The 27,309-nt window shown below is 58.8% G+C and overlaps 2 protein-coding genes across 2 annotated transcripts in view; both read right to left on the reverse strand.

The window, feature by feature from the left end:
* Window positions 1-9,019, reverse strand: part of ZNF385C (zinc finger protein 385C) — a gene marked incomplete at its 3' end in the record, with an annotated part of 71,830 nt that extends 62,811 nt beyond the window's left edge. Inside the window, exon 1 of the mRNA XM_084301328.1 lies at window positions 8,968-9,019. Coding sequence (XP_084157454.1) covers window positions 8,968-9,004 — 37 coding nt within the window. The 5' untranslated portion in view covers window positions 9,005-9,019. The remainder of the gene's footprint in view (window positions 1-8,967) is intronic.
* Window positions 9,020-22,620: 13,601 nt separating this feature from the next.
* On the reverse strand, window positions 22,621-26,937 carry DHX58 (DExH-box helicase 58; the record flags this gene model as incomplete). Its single annotated transcript, XM_084301350.1, has 12 exons — window positions 22,621-23,034; window positions 23,300-23,396; window positions 23,618-23,808; window positions 24,109-24,270; window positions 24,514-24,663; window positions 24,844-25,100; window positions 25,196-25,378; window positions 25,466-25,592; window positions 25,854-25,970; window positions 26,119-26,309; window positions 26,464-26,665; window positions 26,770-26,937. The coding sequence occupies 12 exons, from the start codon at window positions 26,935-26,937 to the stop codon at window positions 22,852-22,854; spliced, it is 2,028 nt and encodes a 675-aa protein (XP_084157476.1). The 3' UTR covers window positions 22,621-22,851.
* Window positions 26,938-27,309: the final 372 nt, after the last annotated feature.

Raw genomic sequence — 27,309 nt, forward strand, 5'->3', positions numbered from 1 at the left:
TCCCCATTTGAACCGATAATGGGACTTCGCTATCTGTCTGGTTTCGAGGGTTGCTTGCCTTGTTCAAGCTGAAGAAAATCAATTCCCCTCTCACTCGAGGCTTTGCGAGACAGATGAACTGAAAATCTCGCCTGCCTGAGCAAAATATTTATTCAGTCTGGGAACAGATTTACTTTTGAACTTTCTATAAATACAGCCGAGGGCACCCATTTAATCCCTTACCAGAAGACCTAATTTTATTTGTTTTATGTTTTAAAAAGCCTCTCGCTTTTCCAGCGCCTTGTCAGCATGTGAAAAAGGGCAGAGGAGCCAACACCCTTCTTGGCAACGGGAGCGGGACAGTGGGGTGCCCGAGTGTGGTCCCACGGTGGGACGGGACTGGTGATGCCTGGAGGGGGGTGATCGCAGCCAAGACCTGCACCCCCCAGCTCTGCAGGGTTTGCTGCTATTTACTTATTTATTTACACCCGAGCAAAGTGGCTGCCGAGGGCTGGAGCAGGCAGAGAGAGGCCAAATCCTCGACAGAGGCTCCTTTGTCCCCTTCCCTGCTTGCTCACGGGCGCACAACGCTTCCCTGTGCTCAGCTGCTTGGGAGGGACCCCCACAAGCCAGCCCCTGTCTGCGCCCCCCCTGAGCCCTGTGGCTCCGTCCTCCCCCTGCCCAGCAGGCAGCCAGGCTCAGTGGGGCAGCCCATGCCCCCCTGGGGGGATAACCCCATTTTTGGACCCCTCTGCTCCATCCACAGCCCATTTTGGGCTCCGTGGGTGCTGCGATGGGTGATGCAGCCAGAGATGTGCCACAAGCCAGAGCCTCTCCCCCGCCACCTTCCCCCCCTTGGGATCCCAGCTCGATCCCATCCCTGAGCCCCGAGCCCCTGGTGCACGCAGCATCCCTCATCCTCCCTGCCTGCTTTTCTCGTGCTGTTTAACAGCCAGGACCGCAGGGAAACCGGGCTCCTTGCAGGCAGCACGAGAAGAAAAAGCTCCTTTGGCTGGGTGGTAGGAAATTGCCTCTCGGTGCCCACCGGGGGGGGGAGGAAATTCTGCGGCGTGCCAACAGTTCCCAAGCGCCCGCGCCACCGCCTTCCTCACCAAAGAGAGGGTTTGGTTTGCCCAAACCTTTAGGAAGATAAATATTTGTAAGGATGACTTGAGCATCTTTTCCACTGCTAAGGAGCAGCCAAACGCAGGGAGGTGCTGCCCCACAGCTGGATGCTGGCAGCCCCCCCGGCTCCCCCTGCTCTGCTCACCGGTGCCGTGCCCGCGCCGAGCACTGCAGCAAGGCACCGGGCACACAAGCACCCTGGGGTGCAGGTGGCTGCCAGCTTCCTATAAATCCTTTTAATTTGTCCCCTGCCTAAATAGGAACTCATCCTGCCCTGGGAGCTCTCAGCCCAGAAACGTGTTGTACCTCATGATGGAGCATGGCAAATAATCCCCCCTCAGAGCCGGGTGCGCTCCCCTTGAGGCTGCCGTGGGGCACGATCCCGCAGCCCCAGCTCCTCGTTCCCTCCAGAAACACCAACCCCAATTATTGCAGAGTTGCTCCCTCTCCAAATCCTCTCTGTGGTTGCCCTGCTGTCCCCACCCGGCGTGGATTCAAGCACCAGGGTCACACCAGGTCCCTGCCCCGACCCCGCCACCTCCTGCCCTGCACGCTGCTGAGAGCGAACCCATGCGGGGATGTGCCCAGTGAGCAGGTTGCTCCGTATTTCCCTATAAAAAGCAGCCTGGCACATCCCTACCTTGTGGAAGGGCTCCTCCGAAGGCACAGCATGCCGTACACCACGAGTGGCTCTCTGATTTGACACACTTATTAAATTGCTATTATGCCTGCTTGCTAATTACCTCCTCGGGAAAGCAGAGAGGACAGAAATTTGACATTGAGAGGTGAAAATCTGCAAACCTAGAAAAGCCAAGGCCAGGGAACAAGGCTGAAAACGAAGCTGCTGCTGAGGTGTCCCCCAACCTGACAGCTGCATCCTGGGGCTGAAGCAGCCCCCCTTGGACTGGGACTGGGAACAGTGACCCCAGGAGCCCCTTTGAAGCCCGCAAATCACCCCAAAGTGCTTGTCCTGCACACTGTGCCTCCCGCAGCAAAGATTAATCTGAGTGCGATTTAATCCCTAAAGTCCTTTCATAATGATGCTCAAAAATAAGCCTGCAGAGTTCCTAATACTGCGTGAAAATTTGGAGTTGGGATATTTATAGGCTTCACCCTATAAATGCGATGAAGCTCAGCCAGCAGTGGGCATTGGAGGGCTTTGCTCAAGGGGGGGACCTGATGCCGAGACCCCCAGGGCCACAGACCAGTTGTGCCCCCCCCCCCCAAGCTTCCAGTGCATCCTCTGGCAGCCGCTGGCTCCGTAACAAGCTCCTCTTGTCGTTTTTTTATTTTTCCTCTATAAACATTTCAGGGTTCCTCAAAAGAAACTTCAGCACAGTGAATCCTCTGTGCTGAGACGCTCGCAGCAGTTCAAAGGGATGCGAGGCAGCGGCGCTCCTGACCGAAATAAACAGCGCCCGTGTGTGTGCGCTGCCCCGCGCCACGTGCTGTGCTTCGGCGGACGGGAGGGGAGCAGATGACAAACATTAACGGAAAAAAGTGACGCTTCAAATAAATAAATACATGAATATTCAGGGGCCTCGGTTCGCTGGGAGCCTTGTCAAACCCAGCTCCACCTGGGCTCAGGTTGTTTCTCACCCAAGCAAGCAAAAAACCTTCCCGTGGGCTGCTCCCAGTTTGTTTTCCAAGAGCACGGCCCAAGGTCGTGGCACGGGGAGCATCACCAGCATCTCCTCTGGCAGGCTCGGCAGGACGAGGAGCTGCAAAGGTCCTCCAAAATCAATTCCCCTCCATGGGTTATTTATAACCTGGCGGGGGATGAGACCTCGAGCAGGGCTGGCAAGCGTGCGGCCAAATCTCCTTGGGCATGGGACAGCCCAGGAAAGGAGAGGCTTGGGGTTAGGAGGATGCTCGTAGGGATGAAATTCCTTCCCGGAGAGGATGCCACGTCCCATCCCTGTTGTGATGCCTCTGATCTGCCTGTTTTAGTTTTAAGCATTAATTCCTAGCTGCTGTTCCTGCCACTCTTTTTTTTTTTCTTTTCATCTTTGCGACTCGCAGATGAAGTGAGGAGGGAGCAGGGGATGGTTCTGGTGATGTGCGAGGGAGCGGCACGAAGCCTTCAATTATTTCCTGCCAACACGGCTGAGTTCTCACCGAAGGTCCGTACCCGTGAATTAACGCCTGGGCTCGCAAGAAATACCAAAGCAGAGCCGTGCAGGGAGCCAAATGCCAAAGCTCTACACCACCTCAGGTGCCAGCAATTACACACATCTGCAGAAACCCCGAGGAAGACGTTAGGTGGGGGCCACCAGGAGATGTTTGCATGCAGAGCTTTAACCCCTGGCTCCCCCCAGCACGGCGCACGGGCTGATCCCCATGGATGCACCCTAATTCCAACCAGATTTCGTGCTCCCCCGCCAGCCCCCCTCGACGCTGGGCTCGTGCTGCTGCTCAGATGTGGATCGGGGGCTGCTGGAGCCATGCCGGGGCAGAAAACCTCCGGGAAAACTTCCTGGGTGGGCAGCGGGTGCAGGGTGGCTGGGTGCTGGGAGCACCTGGAGGTGCTGAGCTGGGGCAGCAAGGGCTCAGGGCTGGAGCTCTGGGATGCACGAGCCAGATCCATCCTGTTCGTGGTCAGGGCTGGCAGGTGCTGGGTAAGCTCTCCTGTGCTCTTCTCTCCTTGGAGACCAGCAGAATGGGTCCTGCCCAGCGGGCAGAGCCCAGCAAAACCCACAGGAATGCAGCCAGGGGCGTCCTGGCACGGGTTTTCATCCAAACCCTGGAGAACGGAGCCACCCCAAAGGCTGCTGGCAGCAGGGCACGGTCCCCACCGCAGGAAAGGCTGCTCCTGAAGAGCAATTGAAGTGCTTGGAGACCAGAAATCCCTCCAGGTGCTGGACCTCATCCACCAGGCTGAAGCTCCCGGCAGGATGAGGCCAGGACCCATCCCTAGTCCAAAAGCAGATGGCAAGGGGTGCAGGAGACCCTAAAATGAGCAACCGTGTGCTTCGTGCTGTGCCAGCAGGAGCAGCCAGCAACGGAAATCGCCCCTTCCTCGGGCAGACACAGCGGGATGCCCAGCCACGTGCGTGTGTCATCAGCAGATAAAAGAGTCAGGATCACAAAAATCAGGGCTGCGCATTGCTCTGAAAACTTCCAGGGTTTAACGCTGACAGAAGCTGCTAATTAGTCAGCCAGCCACAGGAACAAGAATTAAAACACCGCTGTTTCTTTTCAGCACAAAGCTCATTTTTACCCTTTGGACCAAACCTTTCCCCAGGAGGCGTCCCCAGGCACGGCTCTGGTCCCCCTCTGGCTGATGGCTCAGCAACCTGGCACCTGCAAGGCCAGGTCACTGATCCCACATCTTTCAAAAAAAAAAATTAAATTAAAAAAAACACCCGAAAAACCTCTGGATCCTCTGCCACGTTCACAAAGCAGTGACCTGCTCCTCCACGCTCCGCGGTGCTTTTCCCAGCTCAAAGGCAGCGGAGGTCTCAAAGAGCCGGGCGGTGACAGGGGGTGAGGGGCAGCCTCTGACCTTACGCTGGCAAAAAAAAAAATCCCAACAGCTCCTTCATCCCGCAGCTGATGCGGAGCAAGAGCCAGAGACCAGACGTCAGAGCCAGAAATACCCAAAGCACTCACAGCCCTGGTCAGGTACCGGGGCCACCGTGTCCCTGAGACCAAGCCTGGCATCCCTCTGAGATGCCCCAGCTCCTCCTCTGCCTGGGGCCAAGGTGCGAACACGGACCTTAAAAATTACACGTGGATAAAAGCATCTGCTCCGATAAGCCCAATTAAAATAAAATTGAAATTAAAGACTGGCCTCAGAGCCAGGGCAAGAAAAAACTATCTCGGTTCAATTTCTCCTGGGTCAAAGCTGCTGGCTAAAGGACCCCGATGCTTTGCCAGAGGGAGCGGCACGGACCCCTGCCTCCACTGGACCCCCCTGCTCCTCCACCCCTTCCAGGGGTTCCTGCAAAAGGGAGCAGCCCCCGTCAGCGGGCAGACGGGGGCACAGATTAGGACTTAACCTCAAACTGTTTCCCTTGCCATTTCCAAGTGATCTTCCTTATCACCTAATTAAAAATTTCCATAATTAGGCCAGGGAAAATCACAGCTTGGGAACGTTCCCATTTCAAAGAAGCCCCAAGCTGTGCCGCGGTGCTGGGTGGGAGCCCCCCCGGAGCCCTCCCCCAGCTGAGCTGCCCCCCACTGCAGCCCAGGAGAGCTTTAACACCCCCATTTTGGGGGGGTCCCACAGCTTGCTGGACTCTGGGGGGGCTGGGGAGCAGCCCCCCAAGACGTCCTGCCACCTTCACCCCGGACCTTGCAACGCAGCGGCACGGTGAGCCCCCCATGACCATTGTGGGTAAAAAAAATGTTGTTTTTTTCTATTATTATTATTATTATTATTATTATTATTATTATTATTATTATTATTTATTATTATTTGTTTTTTAAAGAACGGTGTAAGCTTTGCACGGAAAGCCAAGGATCTCCCTGCACACACCCATTAGCCACAGCTTGACTTCTGAGCTTCCCGAGGCTCCTTAAATACCCAGGTTCTCTTTTACGACTCGCAAGTAAATTATTATGGTGTTAATAAAAAAAAAAAAAAGGAGCACTTGTTACCATGCAGTCACAGCGTGAATTTCCATGAGAGCACAGATATAATTCTTGACGGGGCCTTCTTGACGTATAAATTATGACACTATTTTGGAGGCCATCTGAGAGCATCAGACTAAGAAACTGCCTTTGCGTATCACAATATTGTTTCTAAATTGACAAGTGGACCCTCATGGGCTTTATCGTTCTGCTTTGTGCGCATTTTTGCCTTTCTCTTTTCCCTAGGAATGATGAAGGACCCTCAGGACTGTGGGCTCTGCGTTCCCAAAAGTCAGGCACCGGCCCCAAAAAGGCTGAGAAATAAGGACAAGAGTCTGTGAGGGCTGGAGCTGAGACAGGGGCTCTCCGGTTCCCTCCTTTTGAAGCCCATCACACTTTGGAGATTGCCCGGTGCTTGCAGGACAGGTATGATTCCAAGCCTGGAAATTCAACAGCAACTTGATTGAGCACTTTTTGATTTAACCTAAAGTCACACAACTTGAGTTAACCCCAAATCACACAACTTGAGTTAACCCCACAGCCTTCTCCTGTGCCACTACAGCCCGGCGCATTGGGCAGATGATGCCAACCGCAAATAAACAAGGCAGAGAGCAGAAACAGCCTCAAAACGGCCTGATGGCGAGCACTGCAAGAGGGGAGGGAAAGCCCCACAGCTCTGGGTGCGATGTCCCTGGGCAGCTGCTCGGGTTCCGTGGTGGTTGTGCTCTCTCCTGCCAGCACAAATAGAGCCAGCACATCTGAGTTGGGCCTCTCGGTGCTAAAAGCGAGGGGAAAAGCCAGAGAGGAGAGAAGAGGCAGAAAGATGGGAGCTGGCAAAAATAGATAAATAAATAAAATTTTAAAAAATAATTAAAAACCTTACACTTTTAATGGGACAGCATCACCTTGCACAGGCTTGTTGCAGGGTCTGACCCTCACCCGCTGCAGCTGTGAGATCAGTCCCTGTGTGTTCCAGCCAAGGAGGTGAGACTCGAGGACCAGCGAGCCAAACGCATTTTATTCTTCCACCGCCCTCCTGGTTTCTCAGCGCAGGACGCTGGCCTTTTCATCAAAGCAAAACCTCCTTCAACGGGCAACAACTTTACCAGCCCAGCCCAGGGATCGGGTCATGCAGGACGCGATGCCAGAGCTGAGCCGGGCTCATGCACAAAGCGCCCGGTGTTAAGTCACCGCGCAGCACGAGCCAGCCACCCCGAGAGCTCGGAGCCAAGCTTTGCACATTTGCATACAGGATTATACCAGTCTCTCTCTCTCTTTTTTTTTTTTTTTTTTTTTTTTTAATGCATGCAGCAGATTACAAAACAAGCAGGAAAAAAAAAAATCCCAGGGCAGACATTATCACTGGCCTGATTCTGAACTCTACATATGGCGAGAGAGCTGATCGGCAGCAGAGGTCCGCTGGCAGCTACGCCGGCGCAGGGTGGCTCCTCTCGCACCCCCGTGGAGCTGTTTCAGCCAAGTGACAAATCTCACCCAGAGAAGCCGGCACTTGGCTGGATGGCTCCATTGAAAAACACCTGCAGCCACTTTAAGGAAAAAAAAACAACTCAATGAGCATGGATTTGACTTTCAGCAGCTGCGGGAACTCCTGGCCAGGCTGGGAGTCTAGGACAGAGCCCCATTTATTTGAGGACTGGTTCATACAGCAGCACTTCCCACTGATGCTGTTTCCAGTGCCCCACAAGCCAACCCAGAGGCTTGCACAGAGCATCCAGAATCCACGCTCCGCTGCCCCAGCTAATCACAGAGATGCAGCCGATTTCTGCACCACGCCGAGCAGCGCAAGGCCAGCTCCTGCCTGACATCGCCACAGCCCTGCCGAAGGCTGCTGCCAACACCAGCACAGGAGCAGGCAGCTCGAGCAGCGGAGATAGCAGAGGCAGCACTGATCCCCTTCGCTCGGGTGAAGATAACCCAGCAGCCCCATAAAGCCTCCGGGAGCCCAAAGCTGGGCCCTGGATGTGAGGTTCAAGCAAAATCATTGCCTGCATTTAAGGCGCACTTTTAAATTTTGCTCAGAAAATGAAAACCAAAACAAACCAGGCACACGCAGAGGAGAGAGAGGAGTTCAGATCCTGTGCAAGAGGCAGTTTTCCCCGCAGCACCAGCAGCTCTGCTGCTGCGCTCTCAAGGGCAGGTCGCAGGCGGGCACCTTCTCGTCGCGATGTGCTCCGAGCAGAGGAGAGCTCCCAGCCCTACCCCAGCCCGACACGACTCAGAAAAAGCTCCAGAGATAACTCACTGCTGCTTCCAGCTTGGAGTCAAATAGATCAGTAAAGGCTGAGAAGGGCACGGGCAATCTCCCGGGTGATGCTGCCACTTCTGTGGCTGAGCTCCCCGCTGCTCGGCGAGCCCATCGGGGGGCTCGTGCGCCTGCCTGGGAGGGCTGTGCCCTGCCCCAGACCGCAGCCAGCCTGAGCTGCAGTGCTCCTTACCCGGCTGGCTAACAGAAAGCCCTTTTGTAAGGCTTCAGCAAAAGTCCTTTTCTTTAAAAGCCGAGTACCCCTCGTGGAGACAGCCAGCGGCTCCATTTCCAGGGCCAACCTTGCCGTGGCTCCAGCAACCCCAGCGCCGTGATGGGTGTGAGCAGGGTGCAGGTGGTGCCCACGGGCACAGCCCCACGGGCACCCACGCAGGTCGGGCCACACACCCCGATGGCATACAGCCCCCCGGCAAGCACCGTTTGGGCCCAGATGATGCCCACGGACACAACCCCAATGCATGCCCACGCGGGTGGCACACGGCGCACCCCAAAGCATCGCCACCTCGGTAGCCACAAGCTGGGAGCTGGGGCTGCCGGGGGGCACCCAGCACCCACCTCGCACCCCCTTAGGTCCTGCTCTGGAGTGCAGGGAGTAGGGGCTGCGATCAGGGCTCCTGCAAAGTTCCTCCGAACAAGTTTCCCTCCTGTCTCCACACCTTGCCAAGAGGAGGTCAGTGGCAGCGGGGGCCCTGCCGCCCCCCCCCCTCACCCCTCTGCCCCTGTGCACGGCGCTGCACAGCCGGGCTCGCCCCTTAACAGCCGTCAGAGGGGGGAATCGGGGCGGAGAGGGGGGGACCGGAGCATCCCCGCCGGGGCACGGCGCTGCCTCCCCGGGGGCCGACCTCCCCCCGGCTCCTCCACGCTTTCCCCAGCGCATCTCCCCCTCTTCCGACAACTTTGCTACGGCCACAACTATCCCGACCCCTCGACCCGGGCCGGGTCGGGCTCTCAGGACCGGCGACTGCCCCAAAAAACCCGTTCCGTCCCCCTCCCGGTCGCCCTACCTGCCCAGCCGCCCGGCTCCGCCGCCGTTTGCAGCATCCTCCCGCCGGCTGCTCGCTCCCGGCTGGGCGAGCGCGCTCCCGGAGGAGGAGGAGGAGGAGGAGGAGGAAGAGGAGGAGGAGGAGGAAAGGGGGGGATGAAGGCAGCGTGCGCGCCGCCGCGGTCCCGTCCCCCCCCTCCTCCTCCTCCTTCTCCCTCCTCCCCTCCCACCGGCACCGTGCGCATCCCGCAGGTTTGGGGACGCAGAGATTTGGGGAGCTGGGGGCCCCCCAGCCCGGCTCTGCTGCCTCAGGTCACCCCAAGGGGCTCCCCAAAACCTTCCCGGGGGCGGGGGGGGCAGGAAGGTGCAGGTGGGCGCACGGAGGAGGGTGAGCCAGCAGAGCAGCGGGGAGGGCACCCAGGATTTTGGGGGACAGAGGTGCCCGGTGGCCTCAGCACCACGCACACATTCAGGGCTCGATCCTGCCCGCTGAGCTTTCCCCTCCACCTCCAGGCCGAGGCTCCCAAGTCCTGCAGATGCCAGCAGCAGGAAAACGCCCGACTGTGCACAAACTTGAAGCCCGGGGACCAGTGGATGTGGCACCGGTGGCCCCAGTGGGGCTACAGGGTTCTGCTGGTGGCACTGCCCCAGGTGTGACCCGGAGCTGTCCCAGCGGGGACAACACCTCGCGTCGTGCCCAGAGCCTCTGCAAGAGCCGGGGGAGCTCAGATGCTGGAGGAGGAGGACAGAGCTGGGCTGGAGGGGGGGCCCGCAGGGAGCCGCTGCCTGCTCTCGAGTCATCGCTGCTGGAGCACAAGGCACCCGCGAGGCTGAAGCTTCTTTGCTGACACGCAGCTGCCTTGTGCTAAGATCAACATTTTTGGAGAAGCGTCTGTTTTCCTCTCGCTGTCATTAATATTTCAGCGGCTCCCAGAACCTGTAAGCGGGGCCGCGCGGCGCTGACACGGGAGGGCAGGGATAAAAAAGACCCCGCTCCCCACCCCGAGGAATATTCTGTCTAGACGGCCTTACATAATCACATTTTGCCCTCCTCCAGGACGCTGCGCAGAGGATCTCAAAGCACTTCGCAAACTGCTAATTAAGCTCTGCAGCCCGGCTGCGAGGGAATTGCTCGGCCCTGCCGGGCTCCCTGGCCAAGAGCACTCTACACCAAAGCAGACGCGCTCAGGAGCTCTCAGCCCCGGGAGCTCTCGCCCCTGCTGTAGCAGCGGAATTGATGCCAGGATGGAAAAGTCTGATCAGGCAACCAGGAGCTGCCGGCAGAGGGGCTGGAGGCTGCTGCTTGCGAGCTCCGGGCTCCTGCAGCAGGGCTGGAGGCTCGCGGGGCCATCCCAGCTCCCCAGGAGGTGCAAATCAGGGGCAGAGACACCGAGTCCTCTCCAGCAGCTGTTTTGGGTCCTCGGGTGCTGGACCAGGAGCTGGTGGCCCTGCAGCTCTTGGTTTTGCCCAGTCGAGCCAAAAGTCCCTTCCTTGGCACTGGAGCCAGGGCTGGGAGCCCAAGGAAGAGCCGCGCAGCACCTCCATCTCTCCTTATGAATCACTCTGGTTTTTAAGAACCCTTTCCCCAAAGCTCATTGCATGTTTTCGCCGTGCCATCTGATTTGTACAATGTTGGGTGTTGTTTTTTTTTTTCCCCTCCCTATAAATAATTACCGGCAGCCTAATGGATCTCAAACCTTGCATTACCTTGGCTGTCAGGAACTTGACAATTACGGTGTAGCCTTCCTCGCCGAGGAGCAGACAGGGCTGCAGCTCCTCCACGCTTTTTGCATCCCCGTTAACCCCTGCAGCCTCTTCCCACCTCCCACCATGGCACAAATAAGCAGCTGGCCATATCCCCTCTTCCAGTATCGCTCCCCACCCGTTGTCTTCGCTGCCTTCCCTCTCCCCTGGGCAGCCTTTCACACCACTCAGCCCAACGCGATATTTTCTTTGCCCTCTTTCCCATTTCCTGAGGTTTTCATAGGACATCTAAGATGCTTTCATGCAGGGATATTCTTAATTAACCTAATCTTCCATGCCCATTGTGGCCTGTCCCTGTGAAGGATCTGAGGCAGCACCTGAATTAGGGTTTAGGGGCTGCACCCCAGTAACTCATTTGTGTGCCCTCTCAGCTGTTTCGGAGCTGCAGAGGGAAATGAATTTATTATATTTAAATAATTCTTATTGCAGTGAGGTCCGAGGGCCTGGTAGGGTGGCTCAGCTCGGACATCTGGGCTCGTATCCCTTCAGAAACCTGGGTTCCCAGGAGCAGGAGCTCCCCTGTAACCCTGCACCCCTACAGAAGGAGGGGGGATTTGTACTGAAATGCAGCTGCAGCAGGGGGGCTACTTGGAACAAGTTTCCCACCCCCAAGGTGGGGTGGAAGCAGTTGTCCCACGGCAGGGACCAGATCTATCAATCGCTGTTAGTGGTCCACGGGCCTGCACCAGCCGAGATTTTGGGCACAGCTCTGACGGTCGCTCCTTTCCCCACCCCCACCGATGGGTTTTGCCAGCTGAATTCCTCACGCGAATGTTTTCCCTGGCGTTATCGTCGCAATCTGCTTTTATTTCCTACACAACCTTGCCCAGCCACATCTCACTCCCATCTCCTTCCCACGCAGCCGCAGCCTCGGCTGGCTCCAAACAAACCCTGGCTTATGGCAAATAAACTTCTCTTCCCAGAAAAAATAAAAAAAAATAAAACCAAACAAGGCACAGAGAAAAAAGGCAAGGCTTACAATCTGCACCCTAGCAAAGCTACCACACCCCCCAGGGACACCTCGTTTCTCAAATGCAGCTCAGCTTCTCCCTGGGATGTTGTTTGTTCCTCATCGCCCTCGGGCCGCTTGGTTTGCTGCAGATCGTCCTGAAATTGAAGACAAACCTCTAAACAAAAGGCAAGGTCGTCTCCGGCTGCGCCACACAAAAATGTTGTGGGACAGATTAGGAGGAGACGGCGCTTCCAACCCCTCCGACTCGCTGCATTTACCCACAAAGTTTCTCCCCATCCCCTCGTGCTCATTTCTTTATGCAGCATTGGGCATCCAAAAGAGAAATTAGTCCACAAAGAGAAGTTTTTGCAAGCCAACATGGGCCTGAACAATGCAAGAGGCAGCTCCTTTTCTGGGCAGCGCTGTGCAAAGCCACCAACATCGGCCTGAGCTTACTGCTCCCAGATGTTCCTCTGATTCCAGCTTCTCTCCCCAGCTCACCCTTTATGCTGGGAACAGGCACGTGTCTGAGCTCAAAGGGCTCCTTTCCTCGTGTTTATGGACTTGGACAATCCCCGGGCAGCGAGGGGCTGCCACTGCCTGGGGACACCGCGGGGACACGGGGCAGGGGCGATGGAGGAGCTGGAGGCAGTCCTGGCCACGATGCTTTTCGAAGAATTTCCAAATTTCCACAGGGACTGGTGGGCAGAGGAGGGGATGGGGAACCCAGAACAGGTCCCACAAACCCAACTCAGAGCCCTGGTCCTGGGAGGGCCCCGTCCCAGCACCGCTTTCCAGGAACCCTCCCTGGCTCCTCGGCCACGGCACTGAGCTGTGCCAAGCTGCTCCCGCAGCTGCTGCGGCCGTTCAGCAGCTGTTAAGCCTATAATTGCTCATTGAGTCATAAATATATATATATATTTTTTGGTGAGAGCAGCACTGTCAGGGAATTAAAATCTTTGCAAAAGCCCATAAAGATTTCATTAATGTTTCAAATCCAGATCAATGAATCTTCCCAGCCTGGAGAAAGGGGAGGCGATAGGGAGATGGGTCTGGAAGATGATCTTCTCTAGCCAGAACTGGTTAAAGACAACTTTGCCGGGCTGCAGGATATCTGTCAAAGCTCCCACGGTGTCCCCAGGGTGGCCCACGCTGGGTGACATCGTGGTGGGGACACAGGTGGGAGGGCAGGGGCTGCTCCAGCACCACTTGGAAATGTGATGAAGCCAATAAGACGGAGTGAGTGTGCCCGTGCCAGCAGCACCTTGGCTCTCCTGCCAGCGCTGTGCCCATCAGCCCAATTAGCAAATTACCTGGCTCTTGATAGAGGCAGTGATTGGAATGGAAATCAGCCTGGAAAAGGGGGCCCTGCCCTGCCCTTCCCTTATCCCCTCCATGGGAAGGGCACCGGCCCCCAGGCACACACCTGCCCTTGGGTTTGGGGGAAAACAAAGTCCTCAGGAGCCAAGGCTTTAATTCTGTACAAGTTGCTCTAAAAAAATAAATAATAACAATAATAATAATAATAAAAAAAAAGTTATGCTTTTCCATTTGCAGGGCCTTGTACATGAGCAATTACCTTGTTAACCAAATCTCAGTGCCCTGTGGTGAGGTGCTGCCATTAGCACAGCAGCAAGCACCCCGGGGTGCATGGGTTGGAGACCACCAAGGGCTGCACCAGCACCTTCCTGCTGCATTTAGGGACAGGGTGAGAGGGCTGGGACCTGTGTCCTGAGCCCTGCCAACACCTTGCCTCTGTGGTGACCATCTCCCTCCTGCCACTGAGCTCTGGGGACAGCAGGACTTGGTTCAACTGTGAGCAAAAGAGGACGAGAAGCAAACCTTGGAGCCACCTCAGATGGTTCCAAAGCGCACGAGCAGAGCCAGCTCTCCCAGAATTAAACCAGGGCTACCCTGGGGCCACGGGGGCTTTGTCCCATCTCTGTCCCAGGACCTGGCTCCTGGTTTTGCAGAGCAAGAGCACGCAGCAGGACCTGGCACAGAGGCTGGCACAGCAGCCCAGAGGCTGCCCCACGGCAGGGATGCTCCAAGCCCCACAGCGGGGACAGAAGCCAGGCAGGGGGTCCAGCACGTGCCCTCCTCTCCTCCAGCAGCAGCTGGAAGGAGCAGGGGGCATCGAATGGCTTCAAAACCAAGCACCGGGGCCAAGCGAGCCCCTCTCGTGTTTACAGGGTTGCCCAGGCACCGCTCGCTCCCGTGGCCGCCTCCGCTCCATCCCGTGCGCCGGCTATTTTTGGTGCCGAGCCTTCTCTGCTGACAGTTTTATTAGCTTTGTGAAACATCCAGGCAGGAGGAGAGCTGCTCCAAGCCTCTGCTTCACAGCGACACGGTAACAGGCTTGGTGAGGAAAGGCTCAAGGACCTCCGAGCGCAGCAGCGGGGAGCAGCTGGTGGAGCAATGGGCCAGCTGATTTCTAGAAATTAAGAATATTTGGGGCAATAGGAGCCCTCCAGCCCCTACCCAGACACCCAGAGCCACGGTGCTGCTGGCAGTGGAGCCCACATCCAGACCCTGGTGGTTGCACACCAGGACCCTACATAAAAACCCTGGTGGTTGCACCCCAGGACCCCGCATCCAAACCCTGGTGTTTTCACCCCAGAACCTCAGCATCCATTCCTCATCCCCAGCTGCTCACCCAAGCATCCTGGTGCAAATGCCACGTCCTGACGTCCTCTCCCAGCCACGGAGCTGCTCCCGAACCTGTGCCCAGCCAGGAAAGGCTCCAGCAGCTCAGCCCCAGCAGAGGGCTGTTAGCGCGTGGCAGTTGTTCTTCCCTTCCCGCTGTAACTTTTAATTAAAAACTACAAAAGGCAAGATAACTAGTCCCTCTGCATAATTGCAGGGAGCAAGTTTTATTGTATAGAAAAGCAGGTTTAAATTTTTAATAGACTTATTTTTAAGTTGGAGCAACACTTTGAAGGGAGCTGTGAGCCCTGGTAACATTATCAAAGGCGAGGAGAGGAACAGAGAGGGGTTTATTACATGTTCCCAATAAAAACTGTTATTTTAGGGGAGTTTTGTGCTTCTTCCTAATGAGAGATGAATTGCAGCAGCTTCATTTGCTGTAGGAGGAAAATTAAACCCAAACTGATAAGAGGCCCAGCCTCTAGCTTCTGACTTACCTCCCAATTATAAACGAAAGCTCGCAGGCATTCCAGAGATGGGACTTGATGTCTACATTAATTATAAATAAATTATCTACACTTACTGTTTAAATGAAATTCCAGATAAAGCTTTATATTTAGAAGAGCGTCACCACATAAATATTTATGCCAGGACTCCGGGGCTGCTTGGGTGCGATGCGGGGAGCCCCGGCTGGGCAGGAGCAGGGCAGGACCCAGCCCCGCACCCACATTTGGGTTCAAACCCCCAAAATTTCCAGGTAGGAGGGCTTGGACAGCAGGATGTGCATCAGGACCGGGACATCCAGGTGCTGGGAGCACCCACTGCATGCACATATTTGAGGTTGAAGATGCCAAAAGATTTCCCTGGTCCTCCAAGCCCCGAGACCCAGCGGCTGCATCTTGGCACTTCCCAGCGGGGAGCAGCACATGTTGGGGCACCAGGGGCAGGGAGAGCAAGGCTCACCCCCAAAAAAGCCCCAAAGGGCAGGAGACAGCACCCGCACCATGGGGAGAGAAGCCCCAGACCCCACAGGACCTTGGCACCATCACCATGACCCTGGTGGTCTCATCCTGAGCATGGGCTTGGTGCCAGCAGCATCGGTGGCCCCACGCAGGTCTCTGGGTTGTGGGTCATCACGGATCTCCCAGGGACAGCCAGATGAACAAGGCAGGGGCAGATCCAGTGGGAAAATTACCTGGGTTTGATGCTGGGGGACACAGCTGCCCCCCCAGTCCCTCCGTGCCACCGGAGCAGCGTGCGCCTGCCCCCTCCTGAAGGTTACTCCTGCCTCCAGGGCTCAGAAAACATCACCGAGGCCAGCTCTGCTCCAGCAATAGCAACAGCCACCTCCCTCCTGAATAAGCCTAGTTCTCATTTTCCCTGTCAGCAGCCCTCCCCCCGGGGACAGCAGCCTTTAAAGCAGGTTCCCGCAGGGTGGGGAGCCTCCAAACGGCCTCACCAGGCTGCGGGGGCTCAGCTGCGCCCGGCTCTGCTGCTGGGGAGGTGCCAGGAGCCCCAGCTGGGGCTCGGCGCTACTGGTTTGTACTGGGGGAAACTGAGGCACGGAGCTGCCCAGGGACAGCGGCAGAGCAGGGGCTGCTACCCAGCTGTGGTTGTGGCCCCCATGTCTCCAAAGCGGTGCCAAAGCAAGAGGCAACCTCAGCAATTTTCATCTCCCCCCAGCTGTGGGGACAGGGCGTTATCCACCCCGTAGCGTTTTTCCCAGCTTTGCCTCAGTCCTTACAGAAAGTTTCACAGCTCGCACGGGTTTGCCATTTAGCCTGGGCTTAATAGGAGATGTTTTTTATACTTTAATACAGCTGGAGTGGAGAAAAAAAAATAAAGAGAGAGAAATTTGACAGGCCCGTGGTGCAGAGAAACAGTAAAAGAGAAGTAAATAAAAGCTGATTGAAATGGCTCAGCCCTCATGGCAGAAGGGAGGGAAGGATGGCAGGGGAGCTCTGTCCCCTCCTGTGCTTTGCTGCCAGCCCCCCCGTGTCCCCTGCTTGCTCTGCCTCTGGTTGCCAGCCCCACGTGTGCCTGTAACAGCCCAAAAAGGGGGCACAGGGAGCCAGAACCCGCAGCGGGTGCCGGGTGGTGTGCTTGAAACCAAACGAGTGGCACGTGGGGCTGTCAACCCTCCTGCATCACCGGTCACAGAATTCCTGGTCCCAACCTGACCATGCTGGAGGGGATGTGGGGCTGTGATGCCATGGGGCTGTGATGCCATGGGGCTGAGCATCCACGAGCCAGGGGCAGGCAGCCCTGAACAAAAGGGGCAGATTTGGGGTGGCCACAGGTGCCAGCCTGCAGCCACTGTGGTGGGACACGGTGGCACAAAAGCAAGCCCTGAAGCTTTCCGATGCCTCTTTAGGACCAAAGAGCACCTCCTGCCCGCTGGGCTCAGCTCTCTGCAGCCTCAGGGGTGACCTGGAAAAAATCTGTGCGAAAGCCCCGACTGCAACAGATCCCTCCAGCCCCTCCAGCCCCTCCAGCCCCTCCTGCTGCCGCTGGTCCCAGCACCCTGCATCCCCGCGGACATCCCCGGCCGTGCTACTTCACCCAGCTCATCGTGCATTGGTGACCACTCATGCAGAGCATCCCGGCCACAGCAGGGTATGGGGACCACGCAGAGCACCCCGGCCACACCAGCGTGTCCCAGTCACACCAGTGTGTGCCCGCATGGGCCAGCAGCGAGGTTTCGGCATCGCAGCACCCGGGAGGTGCAGCGGGGTCACCTTGGGTATCACAGCGCTGCACAGCCCTCGCCCTGCAAGGGGAGCGGTATCTCATTTCTTCCTCAATTAGCTGCTGATTAGCAGTGTCCCAGGGCCCCTTTCCAGGCTGCGTTTAATGCGCCATTAATAATTAATTTCTCAGATAGCAGGAATGCAGCGCGGGGCTAGGGCTTTGTGACTAATAACTGCCGGAGCAGCCCTCGTCTCCAAGGGACGAATGAAGGGAACAAAAAATAAAGAGAAAGAATCAAAGGTAATACGTTTTGTGGCCTTTAATCAAACACTGCATAAAGACTTTGATTACTCAGGTGAAGAACACGGGGGCATGTGTGCGCTTGGTGGCCGCAGGCGGCTCGGCTCCCACGCCTCGCTGACACCGCCGCGGTCGCCAGCATCATCCTGCCCCCGTCCCTGTCCCCATCCTCGTCCCTACACCTTCCCCTGGGGCAGGGAGAGAAATGGGGGCACCCGGAGGAAAAGCTCAGTGGCCGCCAAAGCAAAGCAGGAGCAGGGATGCGCTGCGCCACCTCTGGGTGCTGCGTGATTTGGGGTCCTGCAGCCGGGATGGGTGCCCCACCTGGGAAAATCCATGAGGTTGTGCTGGCTCAAGCAGATGCAAAACACATCAGAGGGGTCGGTGTGTGACACCGGGGGGCCCAGCAGAGCTGCCCCCATGGGTGCGAGGAGCAAGGAACGTGCTGGAGCAGGGACAGCTGCCGAGCAGATGCGCAGGGGTGGCCCCAGCAGAGCCAGCCCCGCTCTCAGCACCTCCCGGCTGCCAGGGATCCCCCTGATTTACAGCAGGAACCTGGGGCTTACAGGGACCCGGGTTCTGCTGGGCTGGGGGGAGCTGAGGGTGGGCCCTGGGAAGCACAAGCTGAAGAAAAGCAATTTTATTTTATTTTATTTTATTTTTCCTGCAAACTATAAGCAAGGAATGTGGCAACTCACCCCCTCCCCCCCCACAGCCACCCAGTGCAGTCACCCAGCTCCCAGAGCAAGAAGCCAAATTCAGCAGAACGAGAGAGAGAGAGAGAGAGAGAAAAGGAGGATCTGGGGTCAACATTTAATTACGTAAAGCTGATTTACATCAGCTGATGACGAGGATCAGTACGCCAAATATTCCTGTTGCATCCCCATTCCTTTGCCGGGTGGATCCCAGGCTGGTTTGGTGGTCCCTGAGCTGAGTGCACTCGCTGGGGGCTTTTGCAGGGCTCACCAGGACAGGGCTCTGCTGGCTGGGCAGCTCCAGGCTCCTGGGACGGGGCTGTCCCTGCTGCCAGCACGGATCCGACCCCGAAAAGGGGACGGGGAGAGGGGGAAAAAACCAGCGTCAGCCTTGCCGTGCAGCGAGAAAGAGCGCATCTTGTTGACAGCTGCACATTAAGCGTGACGGGTTCCTGACAGATCCAATTATAAAGCCCGGTCTCAGCAGAATCACAGCCCCGATATTTGGTGCATGAAATTTCGTTTGGGAATCTTTCAATATTTCAGCTTCGTGGCCCTGGTCCTCTCCCGAGCCCCGGGCCGTGCAGACTCTGGCATTTGTCCCTAGCCTTCACCCCCACCCCGTGCTGCTGCATCCCCTCCGTTCCTGGTCTGCTGATGCCCAAACCAAACGAGAGGAGTCACAGCACAGCCAGGTACATACAAGCAGGGACCTGGCTGCCCTGAAAATACTTCTTCCATGAAGGCAACCGAGGAGATTTAGGCCAAAAGGGACGCGGGGCTCTGAAGCAGGCTGGAGCCCCGGTGGTGCTGTGGTCCCAGGAGCCATCAGGTCTGCGCTGAGCGCAGGGCTGGAGCTGCATTGGTTCTTTTTATCAAACACATGCCCTGGATGAGAGGGTTTTTGTTATTATTGTTATTTAAATAGCAGCTGAGAGGGCAGCGCTGTGCCCCGGTGCTGGCCGTGGATGCTGCAGTCGCAGGTGGGGAGGAAACTTGGGATAAAAGCTGCCAAGTTTGCAGCGTCAAGATCTGAGCTGCATCATTTTCCCTTGGCTCTGAGATCTGGGAGCTGCTGGGAAGACAGATTTTGCTCCTGCACCTGCAAAGCTGTTTCATCCTCTGCTGGCCACAGCTGAGCCCGGGCATGCAGGAACAGCAGGGAGAAAATCGCTGGTGCTCGCTCAGCCGCATCCCTCATGGAGCTGGGAGCCTCCCCTCGCCAGCCTCAGCTCTCGTGGCCTCCTTGGGGAGCCTCTGACTTGCCCGGGGGACCAGGAGCTGGCCCCGTGTCCCCACAGCACCTTGGGCGCACGTCCCCTGTGCCACCGGCACTGCTGGCACCACCCGTCCCCATGCCAGGGAGCTTCTGTAGGGTGAGCAGAAAAAAACCCGCAGCGGTTGTATTTCCTCCCTCCCCGCTTGGGGCGGCAGGGAAATTGTTTGATGCTAATCCCCTTGTTTAATCCAGCAGCAACCTGACATGAGAACAGTCACGATTAATTCCCGGCGGGGAATCGTCAGAGGTGCAGCAGGCGGTCGCGGAGCGAGACGAGGAGGCTCCTGCACGCGCTGGGAGAGAAGAGGGGAGATAAGAGCAGCGTGAGGAGAAGGGGGTTGGTTTTGGGGATTGAGTTGCTCCACGATAAGCAGTTTTCACCAGGCTGGAATTCCCCTTGTTACGGAAAGGGACGCTTCAGCTGTCCCAGGAAAGGTCACCTCTGCGTGCCCAGGCTCCAGCTGAGACACCATGAGGTTAAGATGTGCCCGGGAAGCAAATTCAGCCCCTTTGCCCTTTGCTGTCACCAGACCGCTCCTGCTGCTGCCCAAGACCTCATCCACTCGGGGTGGGATGCAGCAGCCCCCCCCCCCCGTCACGTCCCCATCCCCGAGCATCACCTGCAGAGGGGCACCCAGGGCTGCTGCTGCTGCAGCCGCTCTGCGCCCTCCCTGCTGGAGACCTGCCCCTAATTCTGAGTTTCAATTTGCCTGACTTTATCTTCAAGCCCTCAGTTCTTATTATTCCTCTCTCTGCAAAGTTAAAGAGTCCTTTAATACCTGGCACTTTTCTCCCTGGGAAGGTGCTCGCGCCCTGTAATCAAGTCACATCTCAGGCTACTTTTCGGTAAGCTAAACAGATTGAGCTCTAAGGCTCCGTTAAATACCCAGCCTCGGGAAGGGCCAATCTGAGAAGCTTCCAGGCAGAGCGGAGCAGAGATTTTTTTTTATTTTTTTCCAGCTGGCGCATTGAAAGGTGAATTGCTGCCTTCTGATGTACTGACGATAAATGAAATGGGCTGTATAAAAATAAATCATTGTGCTGCCCTGGCTCTGGGGAGGTCGGTGAGCGCACGGCTGCAGGAGGCAGGGGGATGCTGGCACAAGAGGAACCGGGTGCTCCTGGGGCTGGGAGCACAGCCCATGCCCGGCCCTCACCTGCAGGAAGCTCACCTGCAAAGGAGAGGGCAAAAAATACCCATTTGTGGTGCTTTTAGCAGCAGAAGTTGCTGCAGCAGCTGTTTGCTCCGGGTCTAATGGTGCCTGACTCCGCTTACAGGCAGGGAGTTATGACGGCCGGGAACATAAGTGCATCGGGGAGCTGAGATAAGCAAAGATGCTCCGAGCCACAGGCTTAAATCCAGAGGTTATTGGCAGGGGACGTGTTGGCACACAAGGACTGGCCCAGCAGCCCTCGCTAATGCCTGGTTATCGACAAGGCAATTGGAGTGATGAAGTGGGCCTCTCGACTTGTTTTAATCACAGAACAAGCTGGCCTGGGGCTGCATGAGAAAGTGAGAGCAGAGGGTCCTGTGGGCTAGGGGGGGACAAGTGGCACGAAGCGAAGACACGCAGGGGGCTGGCTGGGGCTGGGGACGCGCTCGGGGAGCCCCATGGCACATGGACATGGTCAGACAGGGACTTCCAGCCTCTCCATGTCCCCAGGACTCTGAGGCCAGTGCAGCAGCACGCTCTAGACCCAATCGATGCAGGAGTGACCCCAGTTGCTGATCGGAGGGGAGAAGCCAGCGCCTCCTCCCCACGATGAGGATGCAGGGACGGAGACGCAGCCCCCGAGGTGGCATTACCAGGGCATCCGGGAGGGCTGGGCACGGGGCAGAGCTGCCGAGGGAGAAACCTGCAGAAATCAGCTCCGAAGGATGCCAGCTCTGAAGGACACCAGCCAAGGTCACAGCAGCAGGCGCTGCGGCTCGGCTGCTCCCTGCCACCGGGTCCACGGTGCCTGAGCTCCCAGGAGGGAGAAGCCAAAGGAGGCTGGTGTTAAACAGGGCTGGGAGGAGAGGGCAGAGGCTGGGTGTAGGCCCACGAGGTAGCTGTAAAACCCACGGAGCCCCACACAGCAACGCTCTCCTTGCCCTGTATCCCACAGGGTCGGGTGCGCCCCTAAAGATGGGCAGGTTTGGATCAGCGTTGCAGGAGGTTTGGGGGAGCAAAGGGGGTAAGGGGACAGCTGGAGCCATCCAGGCTGGAGGGAGGGTGTCGTGCTCGGTGCTGCAGGCCCCCAGCGGGTTAATTCCCAGCCTGCATTCTCCAAACCCAAATCAGGGCAATTTGAGCTTCGCCAAATGATCCGGGGGCCCCGCAGGAGGGCTCTTGCTTGGGGAGAGGTAGGAGAGGCCATGGCGGCCCGCGGAGAGCTGCAAATAACTCAAACGGCCTCATTACCTACTTTCTGATGAGCAGGAGTTGGCTTGCGTGCTCCCCCCGGGGCTACCTCCACCTGGAACTGGGCTGTGCCCCCGCGCGGGGGGACCTCCCCATTTGCTCGTCCCCCTCCCCTCTCCCCGGGACCCTGGAGGCGCACGGCGAGGTCCACGCTTGGCAGCCCCGCTCCGTGTCCCCACGACCCCTGAGCCCCAGCATCGCCCCCCCCCGGGGGCCGAGCACCGGCACCGGGCTCTGGCTTCCCTCTAGCGACCGGCGGGGGGAGAGCAAGGACGGGAGCCCCTGGCCAGGACCAGGATTGAGCCAGGAACCCCCTCCTTGTGCTGGGTACCCCATTTCAGCCCTCCGCCTTTTTTTTTTTTTTTTTTATTTCTGCCCAAGGGGAGATGTCCCTGCGGCTCCAGGATGTGTTTCTGCGGGGCTGAGCCGTGCCGGAGGGGTCGCAGCTCGCCCTGCTCTGCTCCCCCCCGGGGTAGGCGAGGTGCTGGGGGCTGCTCAGAGGGGGGCGGCTGCTGCAGCCCCACACAAACAAACTGCTCCCCAGGCAGGGGGGCTGCTGGTGGGGACCCTGGCAGCTGGGTGATGCTGTGGTCCAGCTCCCCGCAACGTCCCAGAGCCGTCCCATCGAGTTCTGCCGAGGGCAGGAGGCGCAAAGATGTACGCAGTCCCCAGCCAGGGCTACCCGCATCCGACCCACCTGCACGCAGCGAGTTTGCACGATGAATGAGAGCGCACAGCGTCGCCTTCGTGCCCAGCACGAACACACGTTTTTAATGCGGGATGGTCGAGTTCAGAAAGCAGAGAAATGCTGGGCTGCATCTCAGCCCCGTGGCAGAAGCCTGGGTCCCTAAGCAGGGTCCTGCACTGGCTGCGGGGACAGGAGCGGCTGGCCGGCGGGCACCAAGGGCTCGGGAGCTTTTCCATCCCCGTGCCTTGTCCCTCAGCACCACCCTGCAGCCGCTCCCCTGGGATCGTACCCTGAGATGGGTGCAGCGAAGCCTTCTCCCCCCGCAGCCACGGGCTCTAGGAAGGGTCGTGCTGCAGCAGCTCAGGCTGGAAAGGGAAAAAGGAGCAAGCGCAGCTGCCCGTCTGCCTGGACCCGGGGGGATTGCCCCATGGCGAGGGAGGTAGGAAGGGTCCCCGTGGTCTGGGAGTAGTCCTGGGCGAGCTGGCTCTAGAAGGACTCGTCCTCCTGGGTGCTGGAGCAGTACTCCACGTAGTCAAACTCCTTGACGGGGAACGTCACGCTGCTCCACTTCTTGTACCTCCTCTTCTCAGCCGGGGTCTCCACCACAAAGTTTTTGATGCAGAGGATGGGCAGCTTGACGTGCTGGTAGATCATCTCCATTCCCCACTCCTGCGTGGACAGGGAGGGGACGGTCACCACCATGTGGTGCAGCGGCCCAGGCTGCAGGGCTGGGTGCTGGAGGCAGCTCCATCCTCCCAGGGCACGACCCAGGGCACCGCTACCCGCACCCATGCCCCCATGCCCCATACACGTGGCACAAACAGGCACGTGCTGAAGGGAAAGGCAGCCCCAATTCCTTGGCCAGGAGCTGATGCATGAGGTGAATGGCACAGCCTAGGGGCGAGCAGGGGGGGATTTCTGTGGCCCTGCTCACCTGCCTGCACCCGCTGCACATGACGCGGCACCCAGGCTCCCAGTCCTTGAACGTCCGCGGGAAGCTTATTTTCCCCAGCGAGACCGTGTAGTAGCGCCTGCAAGGTAAAGGGCCAAAAAAACACCCTGAGGAGGACGGTCCAGGGGACAAAACGCCATCAGCACTTCTGCTCGCATGGTCACGCAGCCCCATGGAGCCCCTGTGACCTCTCCGGAGCAACGTCCCCAGGCTGCTGCCACCCCTGCCCGTCCTGCGCAGAGAGCGCGGTGGCTCATGTGGGTGACAGCTGAGAGCTGGCCTCTGCGCGCTGGCTCCGACCTGAAGTTGGGGTTGATGTTCACGTGGTGCATGCCCTCCACGGTGCGGATGTCGCTGCCGCAGCACACGGCCACGTTGCAGTTGACGCAGTAGAAGTAAACGTCGTCCGGGTCGTGCAGCTGCCGCCTCTCGCTGATCTTGGCTTCTTTCACTTGCCAGCTGATGACGGCGTTTTGCTGCAGCTCCGCGATCTGCAAAGAGGGCAGGGGAGGCGAGACAAGGGGGAGGATGGGGTCAGCACGGGGTAACAGGCAGGGGCAGACCGCAGAGGCAGCAGGAGACGTGGTCACGGAAGGATGCGCTGTCCTGGAGAGCGTGAGCCACACAGCGGGACAGACCCGCACACGCTGCCCCTGTGCAGCTCGTGCCACCCCTTCCCAGAAGCTGGTGTCGCCCCAAGGGGAGAGCAGGCAGCCAAAACCAGGGCGCAGAGAGGGCTGTGCCCATCAGCAGCCAGGGGAAGGAGCTGTTTGTCCCTCTGCTGTGCTCACCTTCAGGCGGTACTCGTGCTCGGGCATGGCCTGCACCTCCCGGATGGCTTTCTCCATGAGCTCCACCAGGTCCTCGTTGAGCTGCTCCCGGGAGACCTCCCTGCTGTTGGCTTTGGCCAGCACAGAGTAAACGCTGTTCTCGGCACGGGCACGGCCCCGGGCCTGTAACAGAAGGGACAAACACCGCAGTCAGCGTTTGCGCTCGTGCTGCAGGTCCCACAGGGCACGGCACGCTCCTCCCGTGCCGCTGCACCTCTGCAAGGCTCTGCTAGAGGGTCAGGCTCATCCCCAGGGAGCTGCCAGCGGATGTACAGGGTGTAATAGGGTCCCCACGTGCCCCCCGGGTGGCTTTGGGGTATCCCAGCAGGGACCAGGCAGGGTGGCCGGAGGGAGCCTGGGTGCTACCTGCACCATAGCGATCTCGTTGGTCATCAGCCCGTAGCGCACCACGATGTTGCACTTGGGGATGTCCAGGCCCTCCTCGGCCACGCTGGTGGAGAAGAGCAGGTTGAGGTCTCCTTTGCGGAACTGCCTGATCACGTCCTGCTGCTCGTTCTGCGGGGACAAAGGGGGGAAATGCTCCTGGAGCAGGGGCCGTGTAGGGTTCTGAGCCCCTTGTGGCACCCCCAAAATGAGCCGGACCCCATGCAGCACCTTCCTATGCTCAGGGCTGCAGCAATGCTCCCACCCCAGAGCAGTAGCACGGTGGGTTTGGGCACCTCCCAATCCCCTCACCTGCGTCATGTGCCTGGTCTGGTTGCTGTAGCCGGCCCCGGTGAGGACAGCCGCCCTGATGTGCTGCCCACTCAGCGCGGTCGCATCCTGCAGCCAGCTGAGCAGGCTGTGGGCGCTCTGCCGGGTCTTGGTGAAGACGATGCCCCGAGAAGAGCCCTGGGGCTGGAAGTTCTCCCGCAGGATCTCCTCCAGCTTGCTCAGCCGAGGGTTCTCGTAGAGCTGGCACCCAGTGAGCGCCAGCAGGCTCGCCCTGTTCTCTGCGCAGGCAAACGGGGCGTTGAGGGGTGCTCCGTGCCCCCAAAACCAGCCCGCGCCCACCCTGCTGCACCCCCCGGGGCCCTTCTTCTTTTACCCTCAAAGGTGGTGGCCAGGAAGCGCTCGGTGGGGTCCTTCATGTCCCTCTCCGTGGCGTAGAACTGCTGCAGGTGCTGGAAGGCGTCGATCATGCGCACCGCGTCGTTGATCAGCAAGGCGTCGTTGTACTTGCGCAGGTGCAGCGCGCACGCCCGCGTCTTGCGGCAAAACCTCTCGGCCGCTGGCAAGAGAACGGGAACCGGGGTGGTGACACCCGGCCCCCGCCAGCCCCATGCACCCCTGGCCCCCCCCGCCGCCGCATGCTCACCTCTCTTCTCCAGCTCCACCACCTGCTGCTCGTAGGTCTGCGTGCCGAAGTCCTGGGGCAGCCCCGTCGTCCCCATGTGCTGCTGGATCTGCGCCATGATCTTCTTCAGCCGCTGGCCAAAGGGGTCCTGGGAGCGGAGAGGGGCTCAGGACCCAGGGGGCTGGGGGCATTGCTCTGGGGGTGCAGCCGGGAGGGTTGGGGTTAGGGGTGGTTTGCGTGGCAGGACTGGGATGGTGATGGGATCCCCTGCACTAGTTTGCTGATTCCTTCAATCAGCCCGAGTTGGGTGGAGAGGGGGACTCCAGGAGCCCCCCAGGCATCCAAGGAGGACCCCCCCAGCTCAGCAGGGCCTGGGGGCAATGCTGTGGGCTCAACCTGCTGCCCTCACCAATGCTCTCTCCTCGCACAGGTCGTACTGCTTCCTGGGCTGGGGCACTTGTCTCTGCAGGTTCTGCGCGTGCTCCTGCGCCGACGTGATCACCTCGGTGTCCAGGTTGGCACAAATCTGAAAGGGGAGAGCCCCAAAACCCAACCCTGAGCCCCAGCAGCCCAGCACGGTGCCGGGTGCTCGCTGGCACCCAGCACCACCACCACGCACCCCACTGAACCCCACCAAACCCCACCGAACCCCAGGCTGGGGGCGCAGCACCCACCTGCAGGATGTGCTCCACGGCCCCCTCGAAGGACGTTTTCCCCCCGGTGCCGGGGGACGCCGTCAGGCCCAGGATCTGCGGCAGGTCCCGCTGCCCGTCCAGCTTGCGCTGGAGGTAATTCAGCATGATCTTGTTGTAGACGGCCTCCTTGTGCGTGTGGTGGCACTCGTCGATCACCAGCAGGGAGAAATCTGCACCGGGGCGAGGGAGGAGAGCGGGGTGAGCAGCGCAGGACGTGCCGGGGGGGGTCCCGGTAATGTGGAGGTCCCAGCCAGGGGGAGATGTCCCAGCCAAGGGGGTGTCCCAGCCATAGGGGGATCCCAGCCATGGGGGTCCCGTGCCCACCCGTCAGCTCCACGCGCGTGTCCTCCTCCCGGCTCAGCAGGGCGTTGTGCAGGATCTGGGCCGTGCAGATGACGACGTCGCTGCGCTTCACCACCTGGCTGAAGAAGCACTTGTGGCTGCTGTCCCCGCTGATGGCCGTCACCCTGAAGGTGCCCTGCAGGACGTGGAACTCCTCCTTGGCGTGCTGCTCCACCAGGTGCACCTACACACACACCGACCCCGTCAGCTCCGAGCCGGGATCACCGGCGCTTTACCCTCCTACCCCGTTACCTCCCAGGGTAGGGGGAACGGGGACCTTGGGGCCACCTTGTTGACCAGCACGGCCACCCTGCCGTCCTGGCGGCTCTCCAGGTGCTTCAAGCAGACGTAGACGGCGGCACGGGTCTTGCCAGCCCCCGTGGGCAGCCAGATGATGCTGTTGCGGCCACGCAGGGCTGGGGCCACGGCTTCGTGCTGGTACCCGCGCAGCTCCATGGGTGACACCGGTAGGAAACGAAACCCCAGGGAGATGCCTCTTGGTCACGACGTCGGGCTGGGACGCACGGCTGAGTGGGTTTGGGGTGAAGGGAGCCGAGCCAAACCCAGCTGTGCCGTGCCAAGCTGCCGGCTCGCACCGATCCCAATCCCCGTCCCCGCCCCAGTCGGGAACAGAAACCGAAAGCAGGAGGAGCTGCTGCAGACGCAGCTTTTCCCGGCTCCCAGCCCAGCCACGCCTCCCAGTTCAGCCCAGTACACCCCCACCCATCTATCTCCACCCCCCCAGTTCAAACCAGTGCCCCCCCAGCCCCTTCACACCCCCCACTTGAGGCTGGTGCACCCCCAGCACCCTCCCGTTCCCCCCATGCA

This window comes from Netta rufina, assembly GCF_964035555.1.
Source record: "Netta rufina genome assembly, chromosome: 24".
In the NCBI taxonomy this organism is placed as follows: domain Eukaryota; kingdom Metazoa; phylum Chordata; class Aves; order Anseriformes; family Anatidae; genus Netta; species Netta rufina.